This window comes from Schistocerca gregaria, chromosome 4, assembly GCF_023897955.1.
Source record: "Schistocerca gregaria isolate iqSchGreg1 chromosome 4, iqSchGreg1.2, whole genome shotgun sequence".
Lineage (NCBI taxonomy): Eukaryota > Metazoa > Arthropoda > Insecta > Orthoptera > Acrididae > Schistocerca > Schistocerca gregaria.
Window position 1 is genome coordinate 732,122,712 of NC_064923.1, and position 17,522 is coordinate 732,140,233.

The 17,522-nt window shown below is 40.4% G+C and overlaps 2 protein-coding genes across 6 annotated transcripts in view; both read right to left on the reverse strand.

The window, feature by feature from the left end:
- LOC126267889 (uncharacterized) overlaps window positions 1-7,714 on the reverse strand; it is a 9,163-nt gene extending 1,449 nt beyond the window's left edge. Inside the window, exon 1 of the mRNA XM_049973199.1 lies at window positions 7,145-7,714. Within this exon, the coding sequence (XP_049829156.1) occupies window positions 7,145-7,714 (570 nt within the window). The remainder of the gene's footprint in view (window positions 1-7,144) is intronic.
- Window positions 7,715-11,289: 3,575 nt separating this feature from the next.
- Window positions 11,290-17,522, reverse strand: part of LOC126267635 (kinesin-like protein KIF2A) — a 310,859-nt gene continuing 304,626 nt past the window's right edge. For all 5 annotated transcript variants that reach the window (XM_049972935.1, XM_049972937.1, XM_049972933.1 and 2 more), the window contains one exon: window positions 11,290-14,973. In XM_049972935.1, the coding sequence (XP_049828892.1) occupies window positions 14,828-14,973 (146 nt within the window). In that variant the 3' untranslated portion in view covers window positions 11,290-14,827. The remainder of the gene's footprint in view (window positions 14,974-17,522) is intronic.

Genomic DNA, 17,522 nt, shown 5'->3' on the forward strand with positions numbered 1-17,522 from the left:
ACACACGCGAGACAGATATTCTCATACATAATTAAATATTTTGAAATATTTTAATGAGAATTATCTTATTTGGGTTTCTAACGGGCTCATTATTGCACTTGGTCCATTCCCTATGATTCCAAGTCTGTTGTTATCCTCAGACTTAAGAGTGTTGAGAAGTTGTGATGTCCAAAACATGCTTACATTCTTCAGTCTTCTGAGGCACGCATTAAAAGAAGTTTGTGTTTTCCATCCATACTTACCTCAGGTTTAAAGACCTGTCGTCAATGGGTGTGAGGAGGAAAAGGGTGGGGTCAACAGGTTGGCTTCCTATACAACTATTTCCAAACAATGCCCACGTGCTCGCGCATGCATGACTGATACACAGGCACGCTGGAATATGCCTACTTATCATAACTGTGTCCAATAACAAGATGCCTACAATGATCCTCAGCAAGTTAACTTGAAGTTGTGTAGCCAACCATCAGTATTTGAACACTGTGCCAGCATTCAGAATATGATTATCACTATAAGAATGGGCGAAAACGCGACCATTTAAAATTTACTCCCATTGTCTTTTGGACATAAAAATTTGATCATTTTCATCATCTTTTGTAACTGCAATTGACCAGGGAGAGACTACTGGAGTCTAAATTTGTGATGTAGCCAGACTTTGAGAAAACCATGTGGCTGCCACATCTGGAAAATACAAAAGTCAGGAGCTATCATGTTAAATCTTTTCAAGTACTAAAATGACACCAGTGATGTGAGGTATATGTGCTCTGCATGTTACAGTTTTATACAGAAACAGTTGAGTCACTTCTAAATTACAAGCCTGTTTTACAGATTAGCATTTTCGGATGGCTAGCCTATGCAAAACACTGGCCACAATGAAGTAGTAAGCTCTGTAGTAGGAGTTCTGTGAAATGATCTCTAAGAGTACTGTACCATTGAAGTTGTTTCCAAGAGGCAACATGAGCCCCTTTAGAAAGTATAGCTGACACCTGTCAGTACTGTAAATTCCTGTTGTTGAAACTGCTAAAAGTATGCTCATGAGTCGTCATTTTCAAATTGAGCTGAAGAATAATCTACATATGATCAGTTTAAATGTTGTATCCCATATTTACTAACCGAATTCTTTACAGACAAATGGAAAAACTGGTAGAAGCCGACCTCGGGTAAGGTCAGTTTGGATTCCATAGAAATGTTGGAACACATGAGGCAATACTAACCTTAAGACTTATCTTAGAAGAAAGATTAAGGAAAGGCAAACCTACATTTCTAGCATTTGTAGACTTAGAGAAAGCTTTTGACAATGTTGACTGGAATACTCTCTTTCAAATTCTAAAGGTGGCAGGGGTAAAATACAGGGAATGAAAGGCTATTTATAATTTGTACAAAAAATAGATGGCAGCTATAAGAGTTGAGGGGCACAAAAGGGAAGCAGTGATTGGGAAGGGAGTGAGACAGGGTTGTAGCCTATCCCCGATGTTATTCAATCTGTATCTTGAGCTAACAATAAAGGAAACAAAAGAAAAGTTCGGAGTAGGCATTAAAATCCATGGAGAAGAAATAAAACCTTTGAGGTTCGCTGATGACATTGTAATTCTGTCAGAGACAGCAAAGGACTTGGAAGAGCAGTTGAACGGAATGGACAGTCTAGAAAGGAGGACATAAGATGAACAACAAAAGCAAAACGAGGATAACTGAATGTAGTCAAATTAAATCAGGTGATGCTGCAGGAATTAGATTAGGAAATGAGACACTTAAAGTAGTAAATGAGTTTTGCTATTTGGGGAGCAAAATAACTGATGATGGTCGAAGTAGAGAGGATATAAAATGTAGACCGGCAATGGCAAGAAAAGCGTTTCTGAAGAAGAGAAATTTGTTGACATTGAGTATATATTTAAGTGTCAGGAAGTCATTTCTGAAAGTATTTGTATGGAGTGTAGCCATGTATGGAAGTGAAACATGGATGATAAATAGTTTGGACAAGAAGAGAATAGAAGCTTTTGAAATGTGGTGCTACAGAAGAATGCTGAAGATTAGATGGGTAGATCACATAACTAATGAGGAGGTATTGAATAGAATTGAGGGAGAAGAGGAGTTTGTGGCACAACTTGACAAAAAGAAGGGACCGGTTAGTAGGACATGTTTTGAGGCATCAGGGGATCACAAATTTAGCATTGGAGGGCAGTGTGGAGGGTAAAAATCGTAGAAGGAGACCAAGAGATGAATACACTAAGAAGATTCAGAAGGATGCAGGATGCAGTAAGTACTGGGAGATGATGAAGCTTGCACAGGATAGAGTAGCATGGAGAGCTGCATCAAACCAGTCTCAGGACTGAAGACCACCAGAACAAACAACATTCCATATTTGTAACAAGACATCACACTAGTTATCAATGAGATCTGGCTTTAAACACTGATGCACAAAACTAACACCCAATTAAATGAACCTTCACTAAAGTTTTACAAGAGTAAAATTTCACAACATTCCCCTTAGATGAGTCTAAGCAAATGGATACCAATAGCAGTTCCTTCTCATCATGCTCTACGTATTCACCTCTAAGGTGAATTTACTTTATGTGGCTCTGTATGTGATAGTGAGCCCTCCCGAGTCTGATGAACGAGTGAAGGGATGTGTCTCATCTGGCTCCAATTTCTATAGTCCCTTACTAACTATAACACAAATGTAAGCCAGGACAGTTTTCATTCTCACAAACAAGGAAGGGAAGTCTTGTCCTGATGTCTACCAAAGTATGTGAGAAGGCAAGGAAATTAACAACAGATACACATTATGATGAGAAACGTAAACATTTTATTGAGGCAAAATGTGCCTTTTGACTGAATGCAATATCCTCATTTGACTGGACACTTAGAAGGTTAATAAGCAGAACACTACAACATTGTATGACCCAATGTCCCTGAACGCACTGGAAAGTCTCTCTGCACATAATGCAATCTAAGACCTGCCCGTAAAGTAAAAAAGTACAGTTCAATAATCAGTATTACTGTGTTTATCTTCCAATAGTATGACAGATTGTCGTATCTACAGTACCAGTAAATATAAAAACTTATCTATAGTATCAGTAAATATAAATGTTTAATTTGAGGATACAACTGTCACATTTATTCATTGGAAACTGGCATTTTTGAATTTAGAAATGAGTGGTGTGACTCTCCTATATGACTTTGATGTCCTTCATTACAATACAATTTTAATGTTCCCTCAGACTATCTATTTTATCCCACTAGCTAATAGTCACATTCTTCCAAAAACAATAATTTCGTCTGGAACTAAAAATTACCTACCATGTACAGTAGTAGTAGTAGTAGTAGTAGTAGTACACATCTAGTGTTGACTAAAACAGAGTAAACAAGCTTTTAGAGGAAATTTCACTTGTTTAATATGGTAACATGTCATTAATTATTGGAAGACCTTAATCGGATGATAGTTTCCCTTCATACAAAAACCCATTATTACAAATATAATAAATCGTAGCAACACAGGCTAAATGAAACAACATTGACATTGTTGTTCTCTTGCGGAAGTGCTTAAAGAAGAAACTATGGTGACATTAATTAATTACAAGTTGAAATTGAAATGAATCCACAAACTGATAAAGTATTGATGAAGTAAGAAGTATACTACTTTTTATTTTTTGAAGATCTGACTAAAAGTAACAATAAAATAAGCAAAGATACAGCTATGGACTATATTAATTCAAAGGGAAGTTTGGAACCACCCAAAATTTTTCCTTCTGTGAGTTGATTTTAGAACCATATTCTGAAATCTAAATATGTCCTGAACTTTAGAAAAAAATATGGCTATACTAACTGCAAGCTTACATTTATTAATATCAATTTTGAAGGCAAAGAAAAGATAAATTAATAATGTTTAAGCTAGTTAAAATGTAAGGTAAATAATTTTATCACTTTAGCTTGCTATGTTCCACATGAAAGGTCATTTGACATTGTGTATTGCCACAAGAATGCGATTCCTATGTTTAGACTGGTGTGTCACATGTCAGGTATGGAAACTGAAGCAAATTTGTAACTGGACACACATGCTGAGGCTGTGTCATTTTTTGAAGAAGACCTTCATAATGCATACAAACAGGTTTTCTTTTGTACCCCATGATTGCCTACTGCAAGTCTTAATGAAGACAGCACCTTCTAAGCATCTGGAGGTCACATCGGTGACTACATGGTTCTTGTATGTAATCTTCCTTTTCCCTGATCAAAGCTCCAAGTCTGAGCAACAATGTTTATGAAAACTATAATGGGAGATGATCCTTAATCGATATGAAAGTGTGTGCATTACCAATGTTTGGAAGGTAGCATAGAATGTGGAAGGAATGGGGAAAAAAAGGGATGACTAACATCCAAGTATCAAGTTGGGTATGGCTGCGGCATGTTTTAAATAAATTGCAATTTGGATTTGGAATCGACATTCAGCTGCACAGTCTAGACTAGATGAAATTAACTGAAGTAGCACATCATATGAAACTTCAAAGCTTTGTTGCGGAATTATACATTAGATGCCTTACCAGAACAATACATTTATGTAGCTCTGTTTTACCATTCATCATGTCACATGGTGATACTTACATTATTTATGGCTAGGGCCTGGATTTTAATGACAAACGAATAGCAAAATATGCGAGCACATTTCATCTAAACTTACATTAAGTCACATTTCATTTTTTAAGGTTTATTCAGCTTCATTTAGAACATTCTTGTGGTTTTTTGTGTACATTGTAACACAAAATCCAATTCTGAACAAATTGAGTCTAGTACTTTCTTTATGCCATATTTGAAATTAATAGCACTTAGTTTTGAAATGTCTACAGATGTGTGGAAGGGGAGGGGAAAAAAAACCACACACACACACACACACACACACACACACACACACACACACACACACACACACACACACACACAAACCATGTTTTACTACTGCACACCACTTGTTTAAACTATTCCAAATTAGATAACTTGTCTACAGCTATCACTGAGGATAGTTTTGGGCCTGGAAAATCTCCTCTCCACATCACAGCATTTCTGAAGGCGGCGAGATCACCCCAGTCTAGCTTTGGTTCACTGTCTTTAAATGATGATGCATTCCCACAAAGACCGTCACTAATTTAGCACACCATTTATTATTCAGCATCTGCTGGAGAACACATACCAATTTGTTGTTCATTATGTCAACTATGTGAGCATGAGCTCCAGCCAACTACTCTGCACGTTACACAATATCCAGGGTACCACTCAGTCAAGTACCAACAATTTCCAGTGGCATATCACATCTTCCACATAGATTTTCTTGACACAGGTAATTGGATTACACCTTTTTGGCAACTCTGTGTAATGTATACCATACTTAGAGAAAATCTAAATCCCCTTGGCAGCCATTCACAGTAGCTTCACAGAGTTGTCAAACAAAATGAAAATTGTCTAGCTGTTTACTCTCTAGAGAGCTTCACACATTACAAGGAACTTTTCTGTGGGCCAATCCATTTTCAAACACCAACAACAACGTTTGCAACATAACTCTCACCCACACTGGTGGTTTTATTTATGGACACCCATACCCATACCCTTTGGTCTACAACACTAATTCATATTTTGTTAAGCAACTTGTCATTAACACACACAAGTAGTTCTTTTTTAGTGTAGATTGATCTCTAACTGGATATGTTGTGTACTTCTCCATGAACTGACATAAGCACGGATTCATCAGCTTCTCCAGGACAATGTTGCAAGACATCAGCAACTAAAATATTACCTTGAACTATAAATGCACAATTGAGGTTGGGTTGGGTTTCTTAGGGGGAAGGAGACCAGACAGCAAGGTCATTGGTCTAATCGGATTAGGAAAGGACGTGAAAGGAAGTTGCCTGCGCCTTTTCATAGGAACCATCCCGGCATATGCCTGGAGCGATTTAGGGAATTCACGGAAAACCGGGCGGGGGAGCAAAAGTGGCGAGGGGGGGGGTGTGCGAGCAAAAGCGACGGGGGGGGGGGGGTTTCGAGCAAAAGCGACGGGGGGGGGGGGGGTGCGCGAGCAAAAGCGACGGGGGGGGGGGGGTGCGCGAGCAAAAGCGACGGGGGGGGGGGAGCAAAAGCGACGGGGGGGGGGAGCAAAAGCGACGGGGGGGGGGAGCAAAAGCGACGGGGGGGGGAGCAAAAGCGACGGGGGGGGGGAGCAAAAGCGACGGGGGGGGAGCAAAAGCGACGGGGGGGGGGGAGCAAAAGCGACGGGGGGGGGGGAGCAAAAGCGACGGGGGGGGGGAGCAAAAGCGACGGGGGGGGGGGGGGAGCAAAAGCGACGGGGGGGGGGGAGCAAAAGCGACGGGGGGGGGGGAGCAAAAGCGACGGGGGGGGGGAGCAAAAGCGACGGGGGGGGGAAGCAAAAGCGACGGGGGGGGGGGAGCAAAAGCGACGGGGGGGGAGCAAAAGCGACGGGGGGGGAGCAAAAGCGACGGGGGGGGGGGGGGAGCAAAAGCGACGGGGGGGGAGCAAAAGCGACGGGGGGGGGAGCAAAAGCGACGGGGGGGGGAGCAAAAGCGACGGGGGGGGGAGCAAAAGCGACGGGGGGGGGGAGCAAAAGCGACGGGGGGGGGGAGCAAAAGCGACGGGGGGGGGGAGCAAAAGCGACGGGGGGGGGAGCAAAAGCGACGGGGGGGGGGAGCAAAAGCGACGGGGGGGGGGAGCAAAAGCGACGGGGGGGGGGAGCAAAAGCGACGGGGGGGGAGCAAAAGCGACGGGGGGGGAGCAAAAGCGACGGGGGGGGGGGGGGAGCAAAAGCGACGGGGGGGGGGGGAGCAAAAGCGACGGGGGGGGGGGAGCAAAAGCGACGGGGGGGGGGGAGCAAAAGCGACGGGGGGGGGGGAGCAAAAGCGACGGGGGGGAGCAAAAGTGGCGGGGGGGAGCAAAAGTGGCGGGGGGGAGCAAAAGTGGCGGGGGGGGGAGCAAAAGTGGCGGGGGGGGGGAGCAAAAGTGGCGGGGGGGGGAGCAAAAGTGGCGGGGGGGGGGAGCAAAAGTGGCGGGGGGGGAGCAAAAGTGGCGGGGGGGAGCAAAAGTGGCGGGGGGGAGCAAAAGTGGCGGGGGGGGAGCAAAAGTGGCGAGGGCGGGGAGCAAAAGTGGCGAGGGCGGGGGCAAAAGTGGCGAGGGCGGGGGCAAAAGTGGCGAGGGCGGGGGCAAAAGTGGCGAGGGCGGGGGCAAAAGTGGCGAGGGCGGGGGCAAAAGTGGCGAGGGCGGGGGCAAAAGTGGCGAGGGCGGGGGCAAAAGTGGCGAGGGCGGGGGCAAAAGTGGCGAGGGCGGGGGCAAAAGTGGCGAGGGCGGGGGCAAAAGTGGCGAGGGCGGGGGCAAAAGTGGCGAGGGCGGGGGCAAAAGTGGCGAGGGCGGGGGCAAAAGTGGCGAGGGCGGGGGCAAAAGTGGCGAGGGCGGGGGCAAAAGTGGCGAGGGGGAGGGGCAAAAGTGGCGAGGGGGAGGGGCAAAAGTGGCGAGGGGGAGGGGCAAAAGTGGCGAGGGGGAGGGGCAAAAGTGGCGAGGGGGAGGGGCAAAAGTGGCGAGGGGGAGGGGCAAAAGTGGCGAGGGCGGGGGCAAAAGTGGCGAGGGCGGGGGCAAAAGTGGCGAGGGCGGGGGCAAAAGTGGCGAGGGGGAGGGGCAAAAGTGGCGAGGGGGAGGGGGCAAAAATGGCGAGGGAGAAAGTGGAGTTCATTCTGAAAGGTAGCAAAGCTCTGCAACTTTTGCTTGTGTACCTATCGATGACAAGTCTTCTCTTTTATTCCTTAATAACACCATTTAATATGTGTGTTCTCCAGCTGCTTATTGAGTAATAGGGGTGTTAAAAAGTCCATGCAAAATCTGAGAGAAGGCACCAACGGCAGGTATCGAGGTCACCTCCCTACAACTCAGAGTGCTCCGCGCATCTGCCCTGGATCTACGATATTTCCGAACCCCTGACCCAAGCATTTGAGATAGAATGCCAAAAATTTAAAAACTCACTTTTCAAACAAATGTTCATATTGTAGCAACACATCTTTCTGAACAGTCTGATACATAGAACACACATGTTTGAAGAAATGTTATACATGATATTTGGTATTCAGCATGCCAAAGTGCAGTGCCACGCCTCTTCACACAGCATTTTTCAATGACATGTCACTGTATTTCGCTCTGTGGAATTCAATCGTGTATATTTTGTAATGGATTCATCAAACTACGAGTGGCATTTGAAAAGTCCGTGCAAAGTCTGAGAGATGGCACCATCGGCGCGTAATGAGGTCATGTTTAGTTACTACCATCTTTGGAAAGAACACACACCAAGTTTCAGCCATATTGGTCTATTTCTTTGTGTATGGCATTCATGTGAATCAAGGAAGTAGAGTGACTGTCAAAAAATGGACGAAAAACAATTGTGTGTGGTGATCAAACATTACTTTATGACAGGGAAAATACCTCAGGAGACTAAAGAGAAGCTTGATAAACATTACAGTGACTCTGCACCTTCGATTAGAGCAGTTTATAAGTCGTTTCAAAATTTTCGGAATGGCCATATCGCACAAGTGATGCTTAACATTCTGGAAGCCCTGTGGAGGTTATGACTCTCGAAATAATTGATAAAATCCACGATATGGTGATGAGTGACAGAAGAGTTAAGATGTGTGAGATTGCTAGTACTGTGGGCATCTCGACTGAATGTGTACGTAATATTTTGCATAAATATTTGGACATGAGAAAGCTACCCGCATAATGGTTCTGCGATTGCTCACGCTTGACCAAAAATTGAATTGAGTGAAGTGTTGCAAGGACGGTTTGCAGCTGTTCAGGAAGAATCCGCACAACTTTAAGCATTGTTTTGTCACTGTGGATGAAATATGGATACATTACTATACTCCTTATACCAAACAACAATCTAAACAATGGGTTACCAAGGGAGAATCTGCACCAAAAAAGGCCAAGACAATTTCTTCGGCTAGAAAGGTTATGGCAACTGTCTAAGGATTCACAAGGGATAATCCTCATCGACTATTTGGAAAAGGTTAAAACTATTACAGGCGCATCTTATTCAATGTTATTGAACCATTTGAAAATCAAGCTCCATGTAAAACGCCGGAAATTGGACCACAAAAAAGTCCTTTTTCATCACAACAATGCACCAGAACACACCTCAGCAAATGTGGTCGCAAAATTATTGGAAATAGGATTTCAACTCGTTTCACATCCCCCCCCCCTATTCTCCAGACTTGGCTCCCTCTGTCTACTATTGGTTCCCAAATTTGAAGGAATGGCTGGTGGAAAAAATCTTTTTTCAAACAAGGTGGTGATTGCAGCAACTAATAGCTATTTTGCAGACTTGGAAAATTCCCTTATTTGGAAGGGATCATTAAATTAGAACAGCATTGGACGAAGTGATAAGTCTAAAAGGGGACTGCCGAAAAATAATAAAGGCTTACCCCAAAGACTTAAGTATTTTTTTATTTTTGCACAGACTTTTCAAATGCTCCTCGTGAATCTGTTATCTATCCGACTACTTATACTTCCTACTCACTATATAGCACAGATGCCGAGTCAATAATAAGCACAAAAACAAGACTGTCAAAAACAGCTTTCGGCCATACAGGCCTTCATCATCAGTATTCTCTCGGGTGCAGAGGGGTGTGAGGCAATACGGCGGCTTGGGCAGTTGGGTTTCTGGACTTCAGGAAGCACTTAGAATGCAGCAGTGCAGAGAGTGGTAGGCCGGGAAGAGAGATGGACTCCAGGGAGAGGTTCTGGGATGGGACTAAGGATTTGAGATGCTGCTGGATTTCTGGAATGAGGTGTCTGTGGCAGGGTTAGCCAATGGATGAATCCGACAGCTGGCAGATGCCTTCTACCAGGTAATCCTTGCAGTTCAAAACAACAGTGATTGAGTCTTTGTAGCAGGTGGGATTATAAGGTAAGGATCTATTTTTAGGTGGTGGATTGCAGTTCTTTCTGTGGATGTAAGGTTAGCTTGCTTGTTGAGGGATTTGTGGAATGATTGTGATGCAAGATTTGAAGCTGAGAGATTGTGGAAAGTTAACAGAGGGTGATTAGAGGACCGTGGTGTGGATCATTGTTGGACGGAGGAGTGAATTGAGTCAGGCAGGATTAAACATTGGTCTTTGGTTGAGTCTGATTGGTAGGGTTGGTGGCAAAGAAGTGCTTCCACTGTGGGGACTGGAAGGAGGAGAGAAGGCCTTTAACAAGTCCTGCATGACAATTTTTGAGTGGGGCAACAGCTGAGGCATTTGAAAAGGAGTGATACTTCTGTGGGGATAAGGCTTGTGTGTTTGGGACTGTTTAGAGTCTGGATTCTGTATGGTGGTGGGAGTGGGTTTTTTTCCTTTCTTTCTTTCTTTCTTTTAATGGGTGTGAGGGGGTGGGTACACTGTCATTATTCCATCACAGGTTTTCCAATGTTCAATTACTTATAGGGTTTGTCTGATGTTATTTTCAACACTTATCTTCACATAGTTGCTGTGTTTGGCTGTATTACAATGTTGTTGCGTGTAAAAGCTCTTTTCCGCACCAGCTTAAAGTTCACGTGGTTTATAAAATAATATTTCTCCATCAGTGCTTAAGATTATCTCCCCAAAATCACGAACAAAACAACACTGTTAGGTAACTTTACTTTCAGTGTGTTGAAGCAGACTGTTTTTTGTTTTTTTAACTGAATACTGTGACCATGTGTGCAATGTTTATTACATTGGAAGCAGCCTTTGTTGGCTTTGAGAGCCTTTTATTGACCCTGCACAACCATGTAAGTCAGTGAACCGACTCTTGTGTTAATCTGGTTGTCTTCTATATTCCAGATAAAAAGAGCTTCGTAGTAATAGTTATATTAGGGACAATATCAATGATGTTGTATTCGCAGTAAAAATACATTTGTCTACTCTGCAATAACTGGATAAGTGCATAAATTATTGTAAAATTCGCCCTAAAGTTCAAGAAAAAGTGGCTTGTCATTAAAATCTGGGTCCTGCTTACAGAATGTCAATCTTTATGTTGCTTCCTATTTGAAGTTCAGACACAGTCATGTTGCTTCAACACTGATCAACAAGTATTATTAATGATTTCTGTATTCAGACCTGTAGAAACAAACAGGACAAAATTCCATTGTCCTACAAATTTTTACCCACACAAACATATTCCAGTGCCATACATGTTTCACAAGAAGAAGGAAATAGAAGTAACATGCATAGATAAAATCGAACGCATACACCCAAACTCTCGTCATTGCTCTCAGACAAAAACAATACAACACTGTGAGCAACTATAATGATTTATTGAGATAAAAGACATTTTATGTTACAAACTTCTCCTGTCGCTCTGATACAGAGCATTTTTCATTTGGTTAAACCAATGCATTTACGAACATGACATAATCTAACCCTCAAATTTTACAACTTAATATGAAGTAACATTAGCTGATGCAAGTACAAATCATTTGGTCTCCCTTCAAATTGCATATTTAGCACAAAATATTTTGTAATTTTCTTTTCAAGGCTTATAAATCTGTGTCATGGTATCAACAATGTTATATCCACTGCATCTAGTTTGTAACCTACCTTATAACTGGCATTGCAACAAATTAGGTTATGTCATAAGCCACCACACGGTGAAGACTACAGCAAAGCACCGAGTCACACAGTTGCATTATGTAACACCGGAGAAATAATTTCCCTACTGTATGTCAACAACTTTTTTCCTCAAAGTACAAAACAATACTATATTAATGATAATATTTACAGCAATATACAACCAGCATAGCAGCAGACAAAACAACATATTAGTAATCATACATTACACAGATGGCCTTATCAGCACCCATAGACAGCTATAATCTGGAACTCTTATGACAAAGGATAAAATGGTGTAATAATTGGGGTACCAGTACCCATATGAAATTCATCTTTGTTTCCCCAAATGAAGTGACACGTATAGTGAGCTCTTCAAACACTTTTGTTTGTTATCCGTCCAAAACTTAATAACTTGTCAAGAAATTTTTCTTTCAAGAGACTCCACTTTACAGTTAATTGTCTTATGTGCTTGAAATCTTGTGTATGTTAATTACTGATTTATGAACTATCCAGCTGTTTTCTATGCCGATTTCATTCACTGACACTCTTTAATTTATCGTATTCCAGGCACAGTGCTTTACCTTTGGTAGTATTCCTGGAAAACAATTTAAAATAAGAACAGTAATATACAGTAAGGGATGTATTGTTTTCCCTTTACAAACCTTCTACTGACTTCAGTAAAGTAACTTTCGAGACTACTTCATCCAAACAGTTATAATATTTAAAAAATGCCCCTTTATTTATTTGCAAGTTATTCTAACAAACACTTCAACATGTTCTTCAAGAAATCAATTTCAAAATGAACTTTAGTTCAGGGATTTTTTTTTAAGCAGCACGAAGTTTGAGATCTGAAGTCTCAGCATTTTTATAGTATTTGATAAATATGTAAGTATCTGCTGCAAAGCACTGTACCATAGACAACATACTGCAGTCCACCAATACTAAACAGGCCTTCATGTACACAAACATCCTTCTCCCCCCCCTCCTCACCATGCACACATCCACCAACATAAAAACACGTATCTCTTATTTTATTGTAGTGACTGATGAATGACCAGTTTCAGCACTTATTTTTAATAATACATTCAATCTCCAAGGTAAACACCTTAAGACTGATGTCACATATTTTACAGAAATAAGCAACTGCTTGCTAAAACACAATCCACTGTTTCACAGCAGTGTGAACAGTTCTCTCAGGTTAATAGCACACAGATACTTAAAGCCACTTTTTAATCTATAAAAACTTACATCTGTTCAAATAAAAAAACATTATTTCAAAATTGAAGGCTCGAAGATCATATTCTCACCAAGAGCCTCAGCCTTTTGTAAAATCTCGTGTCACTGAATAAATTGTCAGACTAGATGTCTGGTAATTTACGATGGTATGAGATGCTAGGTATGGAAACCAGAACAAAATATTTATATCCTGAAGCAGAACAATGTAAATGGTGAAGATTATTAATTTGGACATATATAGATAGAAGTGGAGGAAGAAAATTTTTAAATAATGCTTAACACAAGATCACAAAAAGAAGAGGGGGGCACGGGGGGGGGGGGGGGGGGGGGGGGGTTAGATGTAACTATGACAATTAAAAGCAACACTTATTGGTATGATTGTTAATGGAGAATTTTGTTTCTCCAGGTTCAGTGGATACAAACGGGTGTCTCATCTCCAGCACATTCTTTTTATGCTTTGGTGCTATTGCTGGCAGTTTTAATAAATTGAACAACTGAACTTCTAACAGTGTTTTCCAGCTAGTAATGGAGGGTTTGTTGGTTTGAAGAGTTCTAATTGGAAGACTTTAAAGTTACTTACAAAAAGAAGAGTAAATGAAACTATTTATTTACATTTTCAAACAAAAAAGGAAAATAAAATACCCACAAATTCACCAACCAAATTTCTCTGCACGATAAATTAGCCCTGATAGCTCATTTTTGCAGACTGTGACAATTTACCAGGTGCAGGGAATTATGAGCAGAAATTTAAAGAAATTTTTACTTTGAAAGAAGACAATTTCTCTACTACCCCCCCCCCCCCCCCCCCCCCAAAGATTGGTCAGAAGTGGGATTCACAACATAAATATGATTAGCTCTCTCATGCAATAGATTCCTATTACAGACAAAGTTCAACAACTCTGTGCTGACCATTCTCAGCACTGTTCATGATCCAGTTAATATTACACAAGAGAATTTAAGCTACATTACTATAATAGTATTTTTAGTGAAGTGCAATAAGAGAGACAGAAGCTCCTGCAGTGCACCGAGTGGTATCAATGGCAATGGAGGGAAGAAAAAAAAAATCAGTGGAAGGAGTAATAACAAAGATCAGACAGTTTATGTTGTTATGATTTAGAAATACAGAAAAATTCAAATTGCTGCAATTTTTTTCAAAATCATGAAGTAATGAGAACAGATTTTTTTGTGGGAGAACTCTCCACTCTTATAGAAACAAGTATCATAACAGATAAACAATATTCTTATTATTGTTGATTAACTTTGGTAGATGATTAATACAGACAGTAAAAGTTTTCAAATATTGGTTCCTACAAGAGATCCGTAGCTCTTTCTGAGAAATCCTCTTCTCCCCTCCTCCCCTCCCCCAAACTACCACTCACACAATGATCCTGGTGCAACTTAAGAAATTTTGATTTCAGTAGGTGTGGGAAAGGACTCATTAAATACTATACATATACTTTAGTTCCAGAGCCAATTACAATTACTGCAATATGAGAAAAGAATTTCTGTATTTTCTATAAAAACTCATTCTGTACAAAGAACAAAAAAATATGCATGTATATATATTCTGTGGAAGAATGACAAGGAATAGGGTATACAGAGAGGAGAACAGAAGGAAGAAACTTTGAAATTTACATACATATATATAAGAAAAAAATTACAATCAATGGTAAAAAATATGTTGTTCAGTGAATGGACATATCATGTCATGCTCATTTTATGCCAAACAATGAAACAATGTATTGCTTCCGAGTATTAAAACTGTTATTTTTCAAACTAACTAGGATAATGAAATGTAACATGGAGCTTTAAAATTATCATTATTAAGCGTCCTATGTTTAAAGGATGAATGGGTTACATAATACAGATTGTTTGATGATCCTTCAAAATACACAAAAATTAAGGGGTGTACATATGTATAAAATTAAATTAAAAATTTTAGTTCATTCCTGGGCCATACGGAATACCCTTCAAAATGATTTACAAAATTAATTATGTCGAACAGGGCGCTTTATTTTCTGGCTTATCAGTTCTTCGGCTTCTAACTGTGCTCTGAACGCTGCTACTTTTTCTTTGCACTTGATCAGTGCTTCAATTTCCTGTGTTAGGAGCTGATCAAGTTGCTTTGAATAAGCTGAAACAGAAACACATGGTGCAAAAATTGAAGTATTACTGTGCAGAACAGCAGGTATTATTGCTAGAAATGTAGTAATGTAAATAATGAGTAAGATTTTATGTGAGTGAAGCTTCCTGATACTTCCAACAACATTAATATGGTTTAGTCATGAAAAATAAAACACACACACACACAGTCAGTGAAGCAGATGCAGCAAATATTTTTTTTCAAAATAGTTAAGAGTTTTATTATTTTTCCACCACCATAGAATTAAAACAACTTAGGGACCATGACATCTTAACTTCCTACCAAAGAGTCGCTCGAGGGACTTCCGACGTTTAAGGTTACGAGATATCTGAGAATCAATTCTGAATACCTTTCTATTTTGCCAATCTGTAAGAGAAATATTAGTAACAAAAGTTCAGTTGTGAATAAAATAAATTCTGTGAAAATAAATGAACCTGTGTAGGTGTTTTTATCTCATTTGTTTTCATTATTAAGTTCTCAATATGTCAAATAAAAAATACCTTTACCATTCAAAACTGACTGACTATGAAAATGTACCTACTTTGAATGTTTCATCTGGAGAAAATATATGAAATTTGAATCAGTAAACATCTTTGTGTTACATGGTCAGCTGACCCTATATTATTATTGACTGGTGCCAATGGCAGTATTACTGTTAACAAAAGTTTTGAAGCTATCCATTCAGTAGCTGGCAACATCTCACTATAGAGTTTTCAAATAGATAAAATTATAAATACATTTAAACTATGTTTAACACGACGAAAGAACATTAGTTTTGCATGAAGTTACTTCAATCATGCACATGCACAGTATTCCCCTAGTTGCAATGTACCTTAATAAATTTTTCTATTTTCTTTTGTATCCTAGTCAAAGACAATCCTGACCTGTAGAAAGTTTACTACTACAAAAAAGTCACACAGAGGGAAGGACCTGGGATGGGGGGGGGGGGGGGGGGGGGAAGGAAAGACAGGGCAAGTAACTGAATTATATAGCCATTTAAGGTCAAGCTACTAACTAAAGAGTACTGGACCTTGATGTATTTACTTTACTTAAATTTCCACGTCAGTATTGTGTTCGTGGGTTGTAAAATTATCAGTGTATGGGATGAGGAGGTGGGGTGGGGGTTGTCTTCAAGCTGAAGGTTGGTTTTAACACCACAGAGCTTTACTAGGCTCTGTCAGTCACACTGGAGGCGATATGCTAATGCCCTCCTCCAACTAGGAAACTGACTTTCCCTGCAAGTTATAAAGTTCAACATGGATGGCAAACTATAGTGTGAATCTGCATTTTTCACATTAACATTGCCAGAGCTGAAAGTAGTCAGTTACAGATAAAGATCTTTGGAGCAATCTAGGATCAAACCTGAGACCTCACTGTAGGTTATAATTAAATAATGTCCTTAATGTACCACCATCGTTTTAACAAAATTACACCTGAAATGATAGTTAAACTGCCACACCTGTTTCTCTAGAAAAAGCACTATTCAACTTAATTTCACCAAATTTGTACACCTGAATGGTTGAAGTTTGTAATCAGCTATCTTAAGAACAGAAATTGGCAGGTAACATCACCAAATCCAAGGATAGTTTTTAAACACAAAGATTACTAGTGACATTGGAGCCGTAATGTTTTATCATGTGCTAGAGATATATGAAATAATGTTCCCATATGTTCCCATGGAATGGTCCATCTGAAAGTAATTCAGGCATAAGCAGAGCTGAATTATCACATAACATATGTTCACATTTGTGTGTGTGTGTGTGTGTGTGTGTGTGTGTGTGTGTGTGTGTGTGTGTGTGTGTGTGTGTTATATATATATGTGTGGATTTTAATGGCAAGTTAAGAATCTGCGCAACTGTATCAAAAAGTAAGGTTTTTCATCTTCCAGAGAGAGAGAGAGAGAGAGAGAGAGAGAGAGAGAGAGAGAGAGAGAGAGAGAGAGAGAGAGGAGGAGGAGGAGGAGGAGGAGGGGCTGGAGGTGGGAAGAGGGGGGGGGGGGGGGTTGTTCTCCCATCTTACTGTTGAGAGTCATTCTGCACTTCAGAGCCTAAAAATTTGACTACTAATGTAGGGAAAGTAATTAAATTGAATAAATAAATTGTATCTTTAATTACAAGAATTCCAAACATCACAGAAAATCTGTTTCAAAGGTTTCATACAACAAACAATAATACAGTCAAATTTTGTTCATAGTGTGTCACATTTTTTTAAAACAAAATATGCCCTCCCATTATTTTATACTTTAATCTAGCAACTCAAGTTAAAAATTAAAGATAAGTGGCAGATAACAGTGTACTCTGTTAACTCTTATTAATTTGATGTCAGCACACAAAAACAACTTTTTCAACACAAACAAATTTACTCAAACTTAATTATACACATACAACAAACTGCAGAACACAGAGCAGTCAGTGGTTGGCAAATGTGTGAACACACACATGCACTCAAACTTGCACACAAACCAAACGATGAACTGTCAATGACAGTCACTGAACTGTAATGCATTCACTGTATTAAAATTGTGAGAATAGGACGAACAA